The following is a 21,155-nucleotide window of genomic DNA, read 5'->3' on the forward strand; positions in this document are numbered from 1 at the left end:
TTAATAAACTCCCTTCGTAAATATAAATCACTATTTCAAAATCATGACATGCCGTATCACACACATCATGCTTTTTTTACGCATAGGCCCATAATTATGTTTAAAACGTGATCTTTTTTATTCAGTTTTTAATCGTTCCAGTTGGACGGTGGAAATGGCCCCCAGTAAAAGTTAAGTTAAAGCCAAAAGTTAAAGCCATTGAAGCTATTAAAGCCTTAAAAGTTTGTTAACGTCTCCTTCAATACTGAGCTAATAAATTATTGGCATTACGGCCCATTAGGGTGGTTCTTCTAAATAGTAACGACTCTGATCTGTTATCATTCTCAGATTTCCGACCGGACCTGAAGGCATCGCCGTGGAGCGCAGCTGACGCAGAGGAACGGCGGTCCGCCTGTTGGACCGGACCGGAGATCCCGCTGCAGGTCTGGACTTTACGACCCGGTCTCATCTGGACGGCACCGTGTGTTTGTTTGTTTGTTTTTTTTGTTTTTTAATGTGGAAAGTGAAACAATGCGGCTGAGAGTTTCCCGGCAGACTCTCTGAGATGGAGAAAACCTCCGGAGAAGATGACTGCGTGGATTCAGGAGCCGAAACCGGAGGGTGAGTGAAGCCCGACCCGAGCCGAGCTTTGACGAGATCCCCATCCGTGTGTTTGGCTTCTTCATCTCCGTTTATTATTAATATTATTAAAATGTGATTCTTAAGCAAAGGGGACTGGACTTTCTTGTAAACGCACACGTTTCCAGGCAGAGTCTTTTTTTACGTGACTTTAAATGTGTCTGGAGGGATTTTCACAGTAAGATGTGCCCAATTTGAAGTGAACTACAAAAAGGAAACCTTGTCAGACAAGCAAAACGGAAATAAATTGAAAATTTCTTAAATGAAGTTTAAGAAATGTAAAGAACAAGAAAGACAGTTTATATTAAAGAAAATGGGACGCTATTGTGTGTTTTTATAATCTGGATCAAAGATAGAGAATAAAAAATCTATAAATATCAGAGTTTTCAAAATTACATAAATCAGAAATTTTTTTGGACCAAATCCAAAATCACGTTTTTTGAGTTGTGCTTTTTTCAGATGCCCACTCTCTGATGAGGACATATGGAGGAGATGTAATAATCCCTAATTCTTTAGTGGAAAGTTCAGTCTTTCTTAATGAGACTGCAGCCAGATTTCTTTGTAGATGGGACTTATTTCAAGAATGCTTCGACAGTAGTGAGCTAAACAAACCATTGTGCTGTTCGCTCTGTTTGCAGCCACTAAACGAGGATGTGTGTGAGTCTCATCTGCGGTATGTCATCTGGCTTAGTTGTTGTGGAGATGGACTTGTCTTGTTTGTGTTGTGTTTTAGTTTGAGACCCTGTTTGACCCACAACCCCTTTAAAATATAATCTTCATCATCAGTGTGACTGAACACCTGTAGTCGTGTCACGTTGGATGTTTACAACCACCATTTGTGTTTCTGTGCTTCCTTATTGTGGAATACACCTTTAAACAGCTTTCACAGGAGAAAATGAAAATTTGTAGGATGCTGTTCCAGTGAAACAAAAGTTTATCATTGAATTGCATTACAACATATGATTATTTTGATGTATTTGTCTGTGAGATCCAACTTCTTAGAAGTAGCTTGTGTAGATTTATGGCTCTAACCCTAACCCTCATATCTTTTAATCAAGCACAGTTCTCACTCCTAACTTGAGCCAGCAAGGCAGTGTTTCATTTAAAATAAAAAAAGGCAAACAATATTATGATATTTGGGACGTGCATCAAAAACAAAAAAAGCTCATCATGACAGTTGAAGAGAGTTTTTAGAGCGGGTTTGTCCTCTTTATCTAAGTCCATCAGTAACATGGGACCAGGCTGCTTCATTAGCTGTGAACTGGAACCAAACAAGTAAATGTGTGTGAGAGAGCCTTTTTCATGGGAAAACCATAAACAAACAAAAAGAAAGGAAAACAAAATGGACGGCAGATGAGACCTGGTGTGTGACCAAGCATCCAGCTGATGCCCACAGAGCTGCCCCCTCCATCAGGTCACTTCCTGCTCAGCTCATCCAACCGCTGTGAAATAAATGTCTGTGCCCTGTAACAAACAGGTGTTTTTGCTCAGATCATCAGTCAGACAAATGATTGTGTCTGGATGAAACCAGTATTCCTAAAACGGTTTGGTACCTTGTTCTGGATGGTCCATCACATTGTGATATTTAATTCTGCCATCACTGGCATGTCCTGAATGGCTTCACGGCGATGACATAAACGTTTGGCTGTTAAAATGTGCTCAAAGCTGCACCAATCAGTAGTTTCATGTTAACACTGGCTCAGATCACGTGTGGCGTGAAAAGCTTTATTTTACTTTTAGGGATATTTTAGCTTGTTGCCTTATTTTCTGTTTGGTTCAGTCTCATCAAGCTTCGTCTCAGAGAGCAGCAGGTGGCTGTTTTCAGCAAACAAGCTCTGATTAACCCACTTTACACGACCTGTCCCGACACCAAACACACTGAAGTGCATTAACAGCTAATGAACCGGAGACCAAACCAGAGCTAAAAGTGTTGGACTTGTATTCAGCACTGCAGCGATAACACGTCGGAGTCACGTTTATAGGCGTCTTCTCCCTGCCGGCCAAAAAGAGGATTAATGCAGCATCAAGTTTACTCGACAGCAAATCTCTTATGATTGTCTGAGTAACGACTCCCGCGGTGGAAGCAGCACCACGTTGTTACAGTCATAAAAACACCGAAGGAGCTCGAGCTGAATGGTTTAATGTACAAAAGGCTGTAATTTCTGGTTCCGTCTCCAACCATCAATCATCACCGGTTTCCTTTGGATATGACAACAATCTTTCCTGAGTATAACCAGAGCTCATGTAGAGGTGTCAGGCCTTAAAATATTCATGTGAGTCATCGCATGGCAAGGTCGCGTGTTCGTGTTCTTCATCGTCCATCCCTCCTCTCTGCATCCCTGACCCTAATCAAATCAGAGACACCTGAGTCTGCTCAGCTCTCCGAACGTCAAACAGATCATTTGAAACCCATTCCTGGTCGCTGTGTGTGCGTGACCGGGCTGCTGCCTGTCTGCACTTTGCGTTGCATTTGTTGTCTTTGGGTGGAGATGAAGCGAGGCAGCGTGGCCGCCGCTGCTGGGGGAGTCTAGCTCTGACTCGCCTCTCGAGCCATGACCCTTACATCATTCTCTCGCTTTCACTCCGTGCCATTTTGCGGGTTGTTTACAATCTATTTGTCTTTGTATTTGTTTAGCTACGCCAGCGTTTCCCATTTTCACCTTTATCTGCTCACCTCCGCTTCCTCCCACATTCCCATTCATTCCTCTTTCCACGCTGCTAACGCCCTTTAGTGAGATTGATAACCTCCTGCCGCAGGAAACAGACTCATTGCTCTGTTTCCTGCTGTCCTGCCGCTCCACAGGCTTATTAGTTTAAAGAGAGAGTCACAGGGAGGTGTGTGTGGGTCCTCTGGCTGTCAGCTGACTCCTGTGGGACTAATATTCTCAGGTTGTGTAGTTTGGACTGGCTCCTCCGTCGGTCTTATTGTACATGAACACACATGCCTCTTGTATGTTCCAGGTACGCATGTTTGTGTAATTGGACAAATTTTCAACCTTCTTCTCAAGTTTATGAATATCACATTAGTGGAAATCAAATTTCACTCCTCTCCCAGATATGTTTGTGTGTGTGTGTGTGTGTGTGCCTGGAAGTGAAAGGCCCTAAAAAAAAGGACTTCAATGTTGAACATACACGCTGCTCTTATCTGTAAGTTAGAAGGATCAGAGGACAGGGAAGTTGTGCTATTTCTTGAGCCGTGTGAGCCGTTCAGCTGCATTTAAAAGAGCATTACCAGACACCAGACTTCTTATTTAATGCTCAGAAAGAGCAAAATGCGTGTATTACATGGCATACGTATGCATATGCCCATGTCATATTCTATATTGTTGGCTTGTTATTGTTTATGCATTGAGGGTTAGATACAATTGGTCCGTTCATTCTGTGATGACGCAGCGTGAGTATGTACTGTATTTATTAAATGGCATGAAGGTTACACTCGAACACAGAGTAGCAGCCGTTCAATAAAGAGTACTTGGCTGAACGTTCCCGTGGATCTGGTCGGACGTTTCTCGCTCTTTAGCCAGATGTCAGAGCTTTATTTGAAATAGGAGTGTGTCGTCCTGTAAATCATGTTGATTACACTTTGTGCTGTAACGTAAACTCCTGTCTCCTCTCTCTGTTTCTTGTCCTCTCTTTCCCTCTTGCCTCTTTTCTGTCATCCACTGCAGGTCTGATTACAGTCCCTTATCCTCGACGAGCAGTAAGTAAACCTCTGGCAACTTGAACTTGAAGCATTGCTAACACTAACACACACTCACACACACACACACACACACACAAATCCTCCACTGTTCCTGGATTTATTTTGTCAGTGTGTATTAGGAAGATAAAGTCCTGGGCCTGAGCCTGAGCCTGTGTGTGTGTGTGTGTGTGTGTTCATTGGTCCCGAAGGCCTAAAACAGATTTTTTTGTATGGATACAACAAGCTGCTTGACTGATTATGTGGTTACTGTGACAGTACACGCTGAAAACATCTTGCACTTTTCACCTATTTTGAAAGACAGAAATTATTTTCCGGCTTTTCTCTGTTTTATATCATAGTAAACAAGATATTTGAGGTTAAAACTGTCGACTACACAAAACAAAACACTTGAAGCTCTTGCCTTGATGTCTTAGAAAGTGAAATAGATATTTTATTTTTATTTATTTATTTATTTTTAGAACAAAAGAAGAATCAAATAATGGCTCATATTGGACATAAGGAATCAGCAGTGAGAGGACAATGAAAAGTTAAAAAAGATTAAGGATTAAAAAAGTGAATGATTTAAATTTCACATATTTAGACGGGAACAAAGTGAAGGCAAATCCTTCTCTGGTGTTCTGTAAAGAAATAACATTTACTGTGTGTGTTATGGAGAAGACTGGCTGCTTGGTCTCCAGCCTTCTGACAATGGGAGGATCATATCCAATATTAGCCCATTAATCTGGTCTACAGGAAGCTGCATTATCCCCCCCCGCACCGTACCCACAGGTCAGGAAGCATAGCACCACAAAACGCACAACCACGCACACACATACTGAGAGTCAGCAGCGTCTGGTTTGGTGTTTTCTCTCGTGTTTCCTGTGTCACTGCCATATCAGATGAGCTTCTGCCCACTATTGTCTCTGTCACTACTGGAGGTCAGGGAGGGAACAGGACGTGCACAGCCACAGATGACACAAAAGGAAAGTGTAACCACAACCAGAAAGACATTACCGGACTGGAGCTACTATACTGGGAGGTCGTCCCGTGATTTATGCCTTACCTTTATTTACAGCCCGTTTTTAGATGTGGCTGAAATGTTGAGCAATAATTAGAATGGATTAACTCAAAATTAGTGCGGATGACGGGAACATAACCTGTTGACTGAAAAATGACATTAGGAATAATTTAAACTGCAGCCAGAGCTGTAAGACTTTGCACTGGCTGTGGCCACGAACATTAACAGCAAAAATAATTTAAATGTAAATTCAACATCAGTCTTTCCATGTATCTTCCCTTTGTAATATACAGCACTTGCTAGCAAAGTGTTCCCATGCATGCCACTTCATGTCGTTGTTATCGTCCTCTGGATGGATTGTGCTCCTTCTCCAGATGGACCTCCGTGCCGAGTGTCTGGATGAGCCTCCTGAATTCGCCCCCTAAATGCCTTTAGAGCCTTTATTAATCATCGGCTGCTGAAGCATATGCAATGTGTGTGCCCTGAGGGAAAAGATGAGTCTCCAAGTTACTAAAGGGCCGGGTGACTTACTGGGTGTCAAGCCTTTATTGCCCCTCAGGGAGTTCTGTGTTGCATAAGAGACCGCGACACAATAAACAATGAACAAAAAAGAGAAAGTTTTAAGAACACAGCGAGACTGTTCATGACGCATGGTATGTGAAATTATTGAACGCCTCCAGGAAGGACTCATTCTTTTTCTGATACGAGATGTGATATTCAGCATGAGACAATGAGAAACACATTTATCCTATAGACAGACGCGCTGAAAGCAGCAGCAGCCAGGGTTTATTTGTCAAAAGGACAAGAAGGATGGATGTAAACTGCTGCGGTGACAGATTTTCCAAAGATGTGAAAGGAGAAATTACTCATCTGTCTGAGTTCTTGTGTGCGACTGCCAGTTTTTATCCTCAGCGGGCGTGTGTGTGTGTGTGTGTGTTTGTCCAAGTCTCTGCGCACTGATGTGTTCATTTCAAAGGTGCATACAGCATCAGTCGACCTGAGGTATATTTGGGTTCTGGTAAAGAGCATGTTTATACAGATGGTCTTAACCCCTGACCTCTGACCTCAGCTCAGACCAGCTATTAGCCCCCTGAAGACAGACTGATATGCCCAGCTACAGTCTACACAACAAGGCTTTGCCCTGTTGTGGGTCCATGTAGCACAAACTGTAAAAATATGTTTGAATTTAAATTTAACATGTTTTAGTGGAGGATGAAGCATTTCATTTTGTAGTTCAGCTCTAATCAACACAGCTGCACCGCAGAGGAAAGAAAACCCACAAACATTAAAGAAAAACTTGTTTGCTTCAAGTTTTCAGCACTTTTCAATATCAAAGTTGACATTCTGAGATCATTTCCTCCCTTTCGCTTACGCATGTTTTACCAATCAAGAAAAACTTAATACTTGCAACCCCCATGTGTTTTCTGCATACAAGCAACAACCACCAATAACGTTGCTGTCTTTTCTTTTTTTTTTTAAAACCTTGTTTCAAAAATAAAACCGGACTCCATCTAGAGTTGAGCGTTCTTACATGATCACAAAACATATACGATTGATTTTTCTCCCCTCATTTTGTAGGCTGGAGGTGATTAGCTGCAGAAAACACTGTGTGCACTGAACAACAAAGCCTGATGTAGTGTTAACACGTAGAATTTCTTTGCACAATAGCTGCTAGCAAAGACAACGAGGTCAGCAACTCGTGACTCATGCTGCTCTCACCACTGTTTAGTCGAAGCCGTTAAGAGCGAGGAGTTTGATGGCTAAATCTCTCTCCTGCCGGCTGCAGCTGGTGTGTTCAGCATCTTTGAGCTTTCACTAGAAGGTAAATAGGTTTTGATTCAAGAGGCCTCAACAGAGCCCCACCCTAAACACTTAATCACACAACGTCACTTTCTGTGTCCACTCAGGCAGAAGGACCTCAGACCTCCCCCTAATGGTTGTGTGTGTGTGTGTGTATAATTATGTGTAAGACAAGTGGGGGGGTCGGCTGTCAGAGTGATGAATGTTTTGGGTCAGACAGGGAGTTTTAAACTGCACAAAGGTTAGACAGAGATTACAAAGATGTAAACAGACATGAGAAAGATAAGCATGGTTTGTCAAATTTTAATATCTGAAAAATGTACAGTCAATGTATTTATTATGAGCAGATGTAGACTTACGAAAAAGTATCTCGCCAAAAAACCTGGACGAAGGATGAAGAGAAAACACAGTACGGATTCAGGAGTTGTAACTTTTTGCAGGTAACGGTAAGCAAAATAAAGACTGTGAAAAGATTTTATTTTTTGGAAAGAGATCAAGAAGGAAAGGAAGATTTCAAAACAGCAAATGAAAAAATATACATGCGAGTCTTTTACACCACAGAGCTCTCGATAGGATTGATACCGGTCCGACACAAGGACTGGGAGTCACAGGTCGACGTTGGGGGTTCACATTTTCAGGGATCAATCTGTCACCAGCAGATGTTTGCTCGCTGAGACAAAGATACATATGTGTATGAGTTGAGCAGGAACCTCCAGCTCTGGAAAATCAATCGAGCAGTGAAATGCCAAAAGCTTCGCTTGATCACACGGCCCTCGGAGGCTGGAGGCAAAAGTGCGTCTCTGGAGACTGTGGTGTTAAAAAGCAGCAAAGTAAACATGTTTACGGCCTGGCTCAAAAAAGCTTTTGGGTCTCGATGGGTAATTTCCACTCTTGTGACGACTGTTGAGAAGGTGAATTTTCAGTCAACCCACTCATTAAAAGGTGAGGAATGCTAACCACAACCACTCTCTGCTCTTTGTCCATTTTTGGATTGGCCGGGAGTTAAATGGAGTCAGGCACTGCCAAGACGGCAGCAGCGGAGCAGCCCACTGTGAGCCTGAATCCCCGAAAGTGACATCACAGAAGCTACGTCCATCTTTATTTAGACTACGGTGATTTGAATCGTCAGTAGACTCAATAGAAGCTCCTTTCTGGAGCGTTTGTGCACTCCTTTGTCTTCAGTCCTTCGGTTTCACCTCACCTCTGATCGCCAAACCTCAAACCACCGTATGTAAGCATTTGGACTGAACTCATGTTCAACATTTTTGTCCCTGTGTGTTCATATCATGTCATAAATAAAAGTTAAAAAAAACAAAAACAAAACTTGGCCTTCCTACACATCCAGTAATGCCTGAGGCCCCCCCTTGTTATTTCAGCTCAGACAGGCAGCAGATTAGTAGAAGCAGGAACATATGTGTATGGAAGTCACTCCAAAATCATGTTGTTGTTCAGCTGCTGGATCAAATATTTACTGGAGAAAGTGCAGGAGCCTGTAAAAGCTTTACTTCCTTCCTTTAAATAATTTAAGCTTTTCATGGTTTTAAATTGGCACTTGGCATTTATTAGCAGATGGATATTATCGACGCGCCAAAACCGTACAAATAGAAATTGAATAAAATGTTTCAGGGGTCGCAGTGAGCAGTTTTACTGTGGGCACGACTTTGCTACTCAACAATCTGTACCTACTTTGGATGCATGTAGGAGAACAAATGAGCAGCCAATCTCAATTTTTGTGCTCAAAATGGGATTTCCTCCCCGCAGACATACAGCTGGACAGCAGCTTCATTGGACACTGATTTTTAGTTAAACGCAGGTTGAGACGTCGGGTCAGCAGAGCGCCATGTCAACATCCAACCCCGATCTGGATTTGACGCAGAGAACCGATGACAGCTGATATTTGGTTGGTTTTGTAGGTCTCACCGGTTTCTTTCTTACATAGAAACTCCATCAAAATCCAACACCTGCTAATCATAAAAATGCCAGTTCGCCAAAGTCAGGTTTTGACGTCAACCTGATTTTCTTTTCCAGCCCAAATTTAACGTCCTTTCCGTCTTTACGCTCACGTCTGGTGCCAGCTGGGTTTTGTTGACGCACATCAGTTAAAGCTACTTGCGCAGACACCACACTGCCATCCCTTAACGCACAGTTATAAAGGAAACTCTGGTACATGAGTCTCGGCTCAGACAGCGTGTGGATTTATACACTGCCAGCCAAGGTGCTCTCAGCACAGTCAATTAGCCAATTTATTTAGCACCTGATGGATCAGGGACCACCCACAACAGCAAACACACACTCACAGCTTTCTGTCTGCTTAAGTGCAGCTCATAGAGCCAGCCTCGGCCATACAGCAGCTTGGATTAAGTGTTACCAAATGTGCTTCTACCAGAAAGAGGTTTTGGACCGTGAGGCCCAGATCGCAGCTAAATATGCTGCAGTTGGCTGTTTGTTAATGCTTTAATCGAAGCAGTTCTCTCTGTCGGCCTTCATGTGGGCTTTTTGTGATAGTGAGTTTGTAAGCATGAGCTCACTGAGTTCAGTTTCTCAGTCATTGTTCAGCCAAACATGGTTTGTTGTTTCGGCTGGGCGTGCTTAGTTAGGTGGAAGTTTGAGGTTTTCATGGGTTCACTCGGGTCTTTCTAACAGAGACCCGACCTGGGACAGAGCTTTGTCTGTTTAATGTCGTTGTCCCTGAACACTTTATTTCTAAACAAATGTCCTTCAGAAGAGTAAAAATTAAACACTGTATAATTTCTGCTCGGCTGCAGCAGACTTGAATAAGGTCACGGCATCCTCACCACGTCCCAGGTCTGTCCCGGCTGGTGAACTTGGACTCTGCTTCCAATCTTTCCCCAACAATAGTCTGTGTCCATCTAATCCTGAAGTTTGAAACAAGCAGCAGTTATAAGCCAGGAGTTGTGGCTCCGCATCATGGTCTGATTGCTTTTATCTCCTGTGAAACTTTCAGGTTGGCGGCGTTCACATACAGACCCCTTTGTGTGTTTTTTCTCTGGGAAAGGAAGTCGGCCATTCCCTTTATTTTCAGGTCCTGCTTATGCTGCGCTTATAGAGCGTTATCAAGCAAAATACGCCGAGCCGCTTCATTTTTGTGTATTCAGGACGAGCTCGTTCACTTTCATTCTGTCGTCATGTGAGTGTAATTATCGCCTTTAATTATATGCAGAAATTGAGACTTGCAGTTTTCTTCATGTGTCAGCAGAAGCTTTCGTCAGACAAGAACGCAGCATTTCAGCTATAAATTTAGTGTCTCGATCTCTGTCATGTGCGTGTTGTGTTAAATCAACATTTAGAGACAATGAGTCTGTTCCAGGACTTTCAGACTGTCCGTGAGAGCTCAAATCTTTTTGGGTTCTGCAGAATGTGAATCTATAAAAATGTCTCACCAATGTGCAGTTAAATTTTCTAAAAAGGTCTTCGGCTTTTAGAAAATAGTAAATCCTGCATTTGTTGGCGACTGTTTTTGGCCACAGATTAATGCATAGCTGAGGCTTTGTGTTGTTGTGTTTGAAGTGTCCACGCCTCGCCGGTCAACGGGGTCTGCCTCAGCCCATTAATACATTAAGTTGAATGTTTGCCAGTCAAATGTGTTAATGTTCAGACACAATCTCAGCTACGTCCTGAAATGGAGTCCAAAAAATGAGAGACAGATGAAGAGAGTAGGTTTTATTGAAATATAAATAAATAAATCCAACCTTCTCCACAGCACTTTTTTTATAGATGTCTCAGACTGATTTCTGACGGTCCTTACATCTGTTACTGATGACAAAGTTTGGTTAGAAAATCAGTGTATTGTTATTGGAGGGGGGGGGCGTGGCAGGGAATGATGAGGAAATGTGCACAGACTGCACCAATTTCAAGGTAAGCAGTACAGAAATGGTTTAAATGCACCCTATGCAGTAATGTAATTATTATGCAGCATTTTGCCAAGTCGTATTGTTTCCTCATGGCCCAGACGACCTTCTGCTCCGGTCTGCGGCTCACGGCTACATGCTGTTTATTTACGTTAGACTTTGGTAACTTGGCACAATCTGAATCAGAGTGAAAACATCTGTGCGTTTAAATCTTTGAAATAATAAGCAGTTATAAGGCCTTACATTATAGTCGAGGCTTTACGTTTTAATTTCCTTGGCACGGCTCAAACTGACGTATGAGTGTTGGACCTTACCTCTTTTCCTTTCTCTTTCTTTCTTTTCACCAGACAAAAAGGGGCCCCCATCTTGAATTTCCTCCTTTAGTTGTTTGGACTTTGACTAAGGGCCAACCTAGCCGAAGGAGCGAGCAGTGCTTACACATACACCCACACACAAAACACACTGAGGCCACGGTTGAGTTTTCTCTGCTAATCACTCTCATATGTGCGGGGGGGCCGATCGAAGGCATGTTGTTTTATCTCACGTCATCATCTGCACGTATGGCTGTGAACATATGTTGCCGGTTAATGCTGAAACACGGACTGAAGGTAAAAAGCCTCTGAGGATTAGAGAGGACGAGCCCGCCGATGAAGGAGCAAATAGGTTTTGTATTTGTTGAGGATGGTTGAGCATATGCACGGATGCGTTCGCTGTCAGTCGAGTCAGAACATCAGCATCAGCTTGAGGACTGGAGTGGATTAAGAGCTTAGACACACACAAACCCCCTTCTTTCCCTTCATGGGATTGGGGTGACTTAATCTCTAATTTACTCTTCTCAGCGCCAGCTCCCCATTAAGCGTTATTGCTGCAGGAAACCCTCAGACTGAATGAACAAGGTACAGAGGTTATAACCAAAACCAAAATAACCTGTGTAGCTTGGAGGTAAATGTTCTGTTGTATTTTTCTTTGATGCATCTACACACGCCACAGTTAGAATTTTTTGAACTCCGAACAACAGACGAGTGAAATAAACTGCAGAGGAATTCATTGTCCTTTAAAAAAAAAAAAAAACGGAAGAAAACTGACGCAGCCCCCAAAATGATCATGAAGAGAAATTAATGAAAACTGGTCATAAGCTAAGCTAAAGCTAAATGATAAGCATCAGTAGATGGACTTTAGATGCCCAAATAAAAACAAATCCGATGGTGCTGATCTAGTTCACGTTGAAGTGATTGAGTTTTGATCTTCTTCATGTTTTTGCTTATTTTTACTTCTCTCAGCTCAGCAGTCACAGCGAACTGGAGCTGGTTTTGTTGCAGGACCGTTCTGGCTCTTTATTATCCGACCCAACCAGCGACAGCCTCGTGTACAGTAGAAAGTTGTGTACATGATTTGTGCAGTTTTGTTTATTTGCACGTACCCTTTTGTAAATGCACGCGCCAGAGCTCATTCAGGCAGAGGGAACGTTTGAGTTTGAGTGACTGTGAAGGGCTTTCAAATCTAATCGGATCCTCGTCACCCACGTGTCTCAAACTGTAGTTTGGGTCTAGATGTCAGATGCCAAAGACATCGACGACGATTCTAATGCGATCAGGCAGAAGCAAACGGGCATGTGGCCCTCACTGTGTGTGGCTGGCCTCCATCCAGACACAAACTTGGAGTGTTATTTAATCGCTGCTTCATTTTAGTCACTGATATCCTTAGGATAGATACGGAGACTTCAGATAAAAGAAAGTGGAGACAAAGCAGGCAAGCACAGACAGGAAGGAGGAGTTTGAACGAAAGATGTTTGGACCTGAAGCTGCAGTAACTCGTTCTATCTCCATCTGCTGTATTGTTTATCTTCGGGCTCTGCTGTGGCAGAAATTTGGACAAAGGTCTTCTTCTCCCTTTTGGCTCATTTGCGGTTGTGACTCCTGAATAGCTGTGGGAACTGTTTGTCGTCAAAGTTTGCGTACGGCGCAATGTGCTGTCCAGTAAATACACTTAAAGATCCCTATCATCCCCGTGTTTGCTGTGTTGATGCGAGCCCCATATCAAGGAGACACACACTGAATCTAATGGGATCAGTGTGTGTGTGTGTCTCTGAGACATCTGTGCCCTGGCACACATATTAAACCTGCATTGATGTGTTTATCTCCTTAGACTAACCAAGCTTCATCAGGACACTTTGTGTTTGGCATTCAATGCTCATCGAATCTGCTTCCTTTCAAAGGAACTCGTCCGATCTGTTCATAGAAAGTAACAATTTTAAGTAGCAGAGATTATAAGGAAAGGACACTCACATAACTTTTTAGTTGGGATGTTATAAATCATAAAAAAAAAATAACGAAAAGGGACTGGAGATTATTATTATTTCAAATTTTAGGCAGCCCGAATTCAAAGCTCACTTCCCTTCGTCCTTGGCTGAATAAAATACTTCCTGAGCTACCTTCCAAAACTAAATCTGTTTTACTGCCATCAGTTCAACCTGTTCCAGGACATTGTATGAACATCCTTATCCAAAAATGTTTCATTCATTTCAAAATTTACTCTTAAACCCGAGTTGATAAGTACATATCCATGTGTGTGTACAAAAACCTGAAAAGGAAAACACACTTTGCTTTTTTTTTTTTTTTTTTTTCGCTTGAAACTGAAACACACTTTAAATATGTAAACTCAGCTCAACACGTGTTTTTTACCTTTTAGTAACATTTCACTGTAACCTAATCTTCACATTCACTAAACGTTACGTCTTTGGTCAAGAAGAAACCGTCCTTTTCCAAAGGCCAGCAGGACCCGTGAGACAGAAGCTGTCCCTGTTTGGCTTCTCTGTTTCATGACGGTTTTGGCAGCGGTCTAACGGTTTGCTGTGCCAGCGACAAGAAGTCTGTGTGTCCTTTCCCAAACCGCCTCAAAGCACAAAGTGGGACAAATCCCCTGAGCAGTCAGAAAAGTAGGGAAAGTGCTCACAAAAGAAAGGAAGATTGAGAAAACATGGAGATAAGAAGAGCGCGTACATAAAAACTGTATGACTGCGGTTTGGGAACATGTCGGGAGGAGGTTTTCCAGCACCTGTGCCAGGATGCGGAGCATCAAAGGTTCACCTGAATGCATCGCTCCTGCTGGGATCTGGAACATTCCTCCGGGCCTCAGTAAAGACCTCCTAATGGCACTAATGATCCTCCACTGAGGAGTCACGCTCCACATGGGTCTGGTCTGCAGGAGGGAGGAGGGAGGATGTGGAAGAGAGGGGAAAGGTAAACAGAGAAAGTGGGGGAAAGATGGAGGACGGGGCGGGACTGAGAGGAGAAAGAAAGGAGGAAAAGGACGTGTGCTTCTGTCCATCATGTGGAAACGTTTATGTTTGAGCTTCATTATCATTCATCCATTCATTCTTCTTCTACCGCATATCCGTTTCCGGGTCGCCGGGCGGTGCTGGAGCCAATCCCAGCTCACACCGGGTGAGGGCGGGGTCACCCTGGACAGGTCGCCAGTCCATCACAGGTCACAACAAACAGAGACAGACAGAGACACACAACCATTCACACTCACACTCAGACCTACAGACAACTTAGAGTCACCAATCCACCCAAACATTATGTCTTCGTTTGGTGGGAGGAAACCGGAGTACCCGGAGGAATCCCACGCAGGCACAGGGAGAACATGCAAACGGCGCCCATAAAGGCCCCAGGCCGGGAACCGAACCCACAGCCTTCTTGTTGTGGGCTAACCACTATGCCGCCGTGCATCCTGGTCTTCATTAACATGTTCCCCTGAATTCCCTCATTTGAATTGCCTAACCTCAACCATCTTTTAATCATTGTGTCTCTGCCATCACCACGATCTTCTCCTAACTCTAACTACCTCCTGTTCCCATTCTTCTCATCCTTTGAAATGAAAAGTATTGATATTGAGTTTGAGACAAGGTTTGAATGAAGCGTCTTCTTCTTTCTTCTTTCCTGTGATAGTTTCTACTTCAAAATGATTAATTACACTTTTGTCTTCTCTCCTACCTCTCTCTCCTTGTCTCGATGTTGTATGTGGAGGTGAGCTATCCATGGGCGAGCTCCAGGATCCCTTCCTCGTCAGCGTCCATCTCATCGCCGATCCCGGCCAGGGCAAGTTCCTGCAGCGTGCCGCCGACGCTGTGCTGGCGTGGGTTCACCCCGAGCTGCAGCTTTTCAGAGTCTCAGAGCGGGCCTCGGTCTCCCAGAGGTCCCGGCCCAAGCACCATCAAAACGGCAGCCCGACCGCCTCCTGCCAACCGTCCTTAGCGGTCATCCTCTTCCTCCAGGAGGCGTTCGGGGGAGAGGAGCAGATGCTGATGCTGCACCGCACTCTGCAGAGGCCACCTTGGCGATACCACCACACTGAAAAAGTCAGCAATGGCCGGCGGATGCTACCGCTGACACCGTGCAGTCAGGACTTTTTCACTCTGTCTCCTGGAACGCCAGTCTGGGCGGTGAGACAAGTGCATTATGGGAAGGAAATAGTGCGATTTACTGTTTATTGTCGACATGAAAATTACGTCGACATGGTGCGGCTGTACAAGCTGCTGCTTCAGCGGAGGGTGGCGCAGAAGAAGGAGGACTTTTGCTTCTTCGTGGTGTACTCCAACCCAGATATGGAGATCCAGCTGTCATTCAAGAGGCTGCCTCGAGGTCAGACTCCATCGGCGCTGGAGTCCGCAGTGATGGAGGTGAGGGTGCGGGACGTCGGCGCGCTGGTGCCCCTGCTGCCTCACCCCTGCAGCCCAATCAGCGAGGTCCGCTGGCAGACGGAGGACTACGATGGCAATAAACTCCTCCTGCAGGTGAGATCAGGAAGTCCCAGAAACTACTCAGCTGATTTGCTTTGAAAAAACGCTTTTGATTCATATCATCTGAAAATAAGTTTGTTTTTTTTTTGACCATTTATTTTCCACTGGGCAATTTTTAACTAAACTCTAAAAGTACTGCGCTCAGGAAAAGGAGCACTGAGTATCTGTAATCCCTCCATAATCCAGCTGATACACATTTACATGAACACACTGGGATGAAAAGGTCCTTGTTTGGAGGGTATCAGTTTCAGAGGGGACGTATGTCCAGGCTGTAGGAGGTAAGTCGTTTTGAAAGTTCAATCGGATTAACCTGCAGTCCATTACTGGGATTGGCGCAGCACTGAGGGAAATAAACTAATCTGCCATGACAATGGACCATATGCATGATGTCCGTCCACCACCTGGCCTGGTGGTGGTCACGTGGTCCTCCGCTCTGTGTTTCATCCCGTTATAAGTGACCCAAGTTCGCATACAGTAATCCTTTAATGTCCGTCTCAATAAATATAAATATAAATATAATATAAATATTATATATTATATATATAATATTTTAATATAAATATTAAATAAGGATGTTTGTGCACATTCAAATACGACTACCATTTCATTCCTTGGCATTTCTGTGCTGCCGGTTTTTGATATGTGGACCAAATATTCGCTATGAAGAATGAGACAGTGACCGACAGGAATCCAAATTCACAAACCGAATCAGATGAAGCGACGCCGATCTAGACTCTAGACTGAAATTGGTTGTTCTCTGTTCTTATATTTGATATTTCAAACGCTAACTGGTTAAATCTCATCAAAATGATTTCATGCAGCTAATTGTTTCAGATTTAATGGGATCAAAGTTTCCAAAACCACCAACCTGCCGAGCTGAGTTTGAGTTCAGGATTAGTGTTGAGTGGTGCTGTTTTTGGCTGGCTGACCCAGCTTATTCCGAGATAACTAACTACAAGAGTAAGGGTCTGACCATCAGCATGTCAACAACCTCATTACCCAGCACCCCCTGCTGCGGCTCCTCACCAGCACTGTAGTGTTTTGTCCTCTCGGAAAACTGGACATATCCTGTCATGTCGCATCAGCTGCACAGAGGCTGAGACGCTTTCATCCGAGCAGCTGCAGAACCAGCTTTTAGCAGCTAACTAAATGTGCAGTGGACCTGAAGCATCTTTGAGATAACAGCACGAACAGAAACTTATTTGGCTTTAACCTTTGACCTCCCTCAAGTGGCGTTAAGTTTGAAATCAAAGCCTCAACTGTGGACAACAAGACATCTGTACGAGAGAGCTTCTTGGCTCAGAGCGTTGGAAGGTGACAGAAGAAGAAAGACAAAGTAAAGCAGAGAGTAAAAGATAAACAGGAGGAAGTGGCTGGAGAGAGAGAACAGAGAGGTTTAGAAAAGAACTGACTTCCAGACTTTGAGCAGCAAGTGAAGAAAACACTGGGCATTTGTTACACACACACACACACACTGTTAGACATAATATACTTCCCTCAGCTCAAACTACAGCACAGGTCTAAACCTACACGATAACAGATCTGGACCACAAGTTCACCATCCCAGTTTGAACATGAAATCCTTCCTCAGCACTCAGCTGGCTTTAAAGCAAAAGGACGTGTGTGTTTGAGCAGGAAAATGTGTTATACATGTACACGGTGTTGCCTTCAAAGTGTTACGTGAGATATTCAAGATTTGGCTCCCTATAAAACGCTTTTAATCTGTTTCCAGGTCGGACATGTTGACGGTTTTCTGTTCTTTATTTGAAACACGATTATCATGATGTTGTATTTGCAGTCACATCATTTTTTAGTCATCGTGCATTTTGTGTCAGTAAAATCTAATTGAAACCAAATTTTCCCTCCAAAAAAAAAAACAGAAATAAATTTTCCAGTGAAGCCCTCATGTCACGCTCAGCCTCACCAACAACACACAAACTAACACACGCACATCATGAAAGGACACAACTCACCTGCACAACAGAAAATTGGGCCGTCAGATTCACTTAATGAGACGATCACCTGAACAGGTGTCCTCTTAAAGGGACACTCCTGTTAACAGCTGTCCTTTTATTGAACCTAAACCAGCTGCACTTGTTTCTGGTAAACAGAGATTTAATGTTCATTCACGAAACATAAATTTTCATCCAAAACTGCATATTTTGTTTGACATCCTGTTTGGGACTGCTGTGATAATGACCGACTGATATGTGAAGTCGCCCCCGTGACGATGGCTTCATTTACATCAAGGTCTCTGCTGCAGAGGGACGGATGGCTGTGAATTTCCCAGCTCCACAATCTAAACTTAATATAAAACACAGGAAAAGTGGAAACATCCTGTAATGAAACGGCGAGTGTCTCACAGGATTTTGAATGATACACCTGAAGCCGTTTGCACTACGGATGGAAGTGACCGTAATCAAAAGAAACATCAGGTGCTGCTGCTCTGACCTGCGTCTCACAGGACAACATGGTAAATCACACAGTTCAACTCTTGTTCTTGGGCCATTTTAAGTTCTGCTTCCATGACATTTATTGTTCTTGAATCGGAACATATGGAAATCTGCAAACTCCCCTTTATCCCCGTGCTCTTGGAAATAATTGTCCTGAGGCTGCCTTTCTCGCTGAAAGTTATTGCTTTTGCTGGTATTGTTTGGTTTGAGAGCCGGACGACAGAGCAGACAGAAACATGGAGAAACTATCAGCATCCAGCAGAGGAGGGGCCTGCGCACATCCACTCACATAGAACTGACAGAACTATGAAACAAAAACTGCAGCAGCTGCCGAACATGTTAAGGACAAGAACGTTTCCACATTCACGCCAGAACGGAGAATCTTTGCTCGACACATTCACGGACCTGTGACTTTGTGGGTGAAGCTCACAATGCAGCTCTGTGTTGTGACGTTTAGATGCTCTGCTCCATAAATGAGGGTGTGATACGCTTGGGCCTGCTGGATTACTGATGACTTCTCCAGCTGCTGGCCAGGCTGGAAACAGGCCTTTGTAAACCCCGAGTCGCTCTGCTGGCTGGATGTAGCATGAGAGCCCGCAGAAGGAGGCTAATGGTCCTGAATGTGCACCTCTTTCCTTTGTTTCCCTCGTGACCTCATATTTTGCGCTCTGCGCGAGCTCGAGAAGTGTGCTGGTGTCACGTGCTAATGGGGGGAAATCCCCAAATCTGAATTTAGAAGTAAGAAGAAGTAGCCAAAGTCCAACAACACAAAATCGGTGTGAGATAAGAGTCGCTGAGGTTAGTGCATTAATTAGTTCAAACCGTCGCTGTGCAGCTGCTCCAAGTTTTAGCCAAGGGGGCTAAAGAAGGTGACTGGTGGGCTGAAACGGTCCTGGTTGGCCTCTGACGCTGTGAAGCAGCAGCCGTGGAGGAGGAAGGATGTCCAACGAAATGACTGCCCCTTTGTGTGGGAAGGCTGAGTACACCGCTGTCTGTCCTCATTTGACCTGAAAACTGTCTCTGTGCATCCCAAAGAGGACACCAGAGATGTCATCAGAAGCAGCCCCCCCTCCTTATTGCATCTCTCTTCGGATCTTAAGTGCAAGGCGCAAGGAAGTCCGATGAGGGAAACTTGAACACAGTCATGGGAATTGAATGGAGCTTTTGTGCACATGGTTTCTTGCATGTGAGCTGATCCTTGAAGCAAAGCCATCGAGTGTCTTTGAATGTGCGTGGGATGAATATAATAATAGACTGCTCAGACATTATTCCACCTCTCAGTCTGTTTTCTCACATCCTGCCTGATTAGACTCTCAGCTTTTCAGCTGCTTTACACATTGTGGTGTTTCACCCATAAGATCATTTTAGATTTAATCAAACTGAAATGTGCTTTCTGGTAAAAGTGTCTCATGTCAGTCAAGTTAAATGCAGATATCCTCTTTGGTTTCCTTTTCTCTCCCGGTCAGGTGCAGAGTGTCCACTTCAAACACAGGCAGGATCTCTGCCACGTGTCAGCGCCCGTCATTGAGTCGGCCTCGGCTCCGTCAACCTTCACCCGCAGCGCCTCCTCCTACAGGAACCGTCGTTACCATCACCGGGTGGCATCCCATCCCAGAGTCCACCCGACATCTCACGTCTCCCTCCCTCTGGCCTGCGAAGAGCCGGACGAGCAGGAGCAGTGGCCGGACAGGCACCATCCGGACAGCTGGAGGGCCCAGTGGAAAGGCCACCGGTCCGGCTCCCTCTTCTCTCTGCCCAACCCCGGCTCGGGCAGCTCCCGCTCCACCTGCTCCTCTCCTGGACCTTCCCCCAGCCCCCACTACAGGAGTCACTCCCTCAACAGGAGTCCCTCTCTCATCCCGCCCTTCCGGCTCAATGTGGACGCCCTGATCGGGGCGGAGGAGACGGACGTGGACACGGGGAACAAGGTAAAACCAGTCAGCAGCGTGGACCTCTCTGTGGTGTCCGCGTACATCCAGTCCAACACGCCACAGCTCTGCCGGCCTTTATCGGCGCCACCTGAAGACATCGGACCCTCCCTCTCTCCCGGCATCCCAGACAACACCTACAAGGCGGCCACGCTGGGCCGGACTCCAAACAGCTTCTCCACCAACAGCACTCCCTCTGCCTTTCTGGGATCATGTCCCCAAAGCACCGGCACGTCCTCCAGTGCTGCTCCATCCCTGAGCGACGTTTCCATAAACCAGTCGGACACTTGCAGCATTATTAGTGCACCTATTGAAGAGGCTGACAAGGCGGAAGAGGAAGAGGAAGAGGAAGACCAAGAGTTCTACATCTAACGGACTGCTGTAACATGACAGGACTCACTTTGACCAGTAACAACTCAACTTCACTTTGCCCTCTGGTGTTTGGTGATAAAGCTACGGGCCAGTGACACAAAACTGTATTTAATTAATAATTTCTTTGTATTTGTGAATGTTGCTTTTGTTTTGCATGTAGATTTGAGCTTCCTAATTGTCATATCATATCACATATAAGTAAAGTAAAGTTACACATTTAAAGGACCAATCACATAATTGTGTACAGACACACTCGTCAGTAAATGCCTTCCCTTTGGAGTGGCCTAACCACCACTAATTGAAGGAAACTTTACAGCCTGGAGTCTCCATTTTATTTATTTTCAGATTTATTTTGCTTTGAACATGAACATACAGTATAATATAAAAATGTAAAAAGTGCGTGGGCCTGGTCGTGAGGTAAATAAACACCGACCTAAAGCGGACGAGGCGTTTCAACACAACTTTGTTGTGTCGGTTGTTGGCTTGGATTGTGATTGGATTGATTTTGTAGTCATGATGAGTAAAATTAAGGAGCACTATCAGTTGTTGGTGTGTTTGTGTGACTGAATAATTTCAGGGGCTCCTTGAGGTGACAGTGTCGCATGTTGACTGCA

The 21,155-nt window shown here is 44.4% G+C and overlaps 1 protein-coding gene across 2 annotated transcripts; it reads left to right on the forward strand.

The window, feature by feature from the left end:
• Positions 1-477: 477 nt before the first annotated feature.
• On the forward strand, positions 478-21,146 carry fam124a (family with sequence similarity 124 member A). 2 transcript variants are annotated; one of them, XM_029530907.1, is made up of 4 exons: positions 478-600; positions 4,287-4,318; positions 15,007-15,782; positions 19,708-21,146. In XM_029530907.1, the coding sequence occupies exons 1-4, from the start codon at positions 545-547 to the stop codon at positions 20,539-20,541; spliced, it is 1,698 nt and encodes a 565-aa protein (XP_029386767.1). In that variant the 5' UTR covers positions 478-544; the 3' UTR covers positions 20,542-21,146. The 2 variants fall into 2 exon arrangements, with proteins under 2 accessions (XP_029386767.1, XP_029386766.1); XM_029530906.1 differs by having other exon boundaries at positions 15,016-15,782.
• Positions 21,147-21,155: the final 9 nt, after the last annotated feature.

The sequence above is a fragment of the Echeneis naucrates genome, chromosome 21 (genome assembly GCF_900963305.1).
Source record: "Echeneis naucrates chromosome 21, fEcheNa1.1, whole genome shotgun sequence".
NCBI classification, from domain to species: Eukaryota; Metazoa; Chordata; class Actinopteri; order Carangiformes; family Echeneidae; genus Echeneis; species Echeneis naucrates.

Excerpts from the sequence above, each read along its gene's own strand:
- fam124a (XM_029530907.1), top strand. The coding sequence starts at position 545 with ATGGAGAAAACCTCCGGAGAAGATGACTGCGTGGATTCAGGAGCCGAA. Across the intron at positions 4,319-15,006 it reads TCCCTTATCCTCGACGAGCA|TATGTGGAGGTGAGCTATCC; the intron begins GTAAGTAAACCT and ends GTCTCGATGTTG. Across the intron at positions 15,783-19,707 it reads GCAATAAACTCCTCCTGCAG|GTGCAGAGTGTCCACTTCAA; the intron begins GTGAGATCAGGA and ends TCTCCCGGTCAG.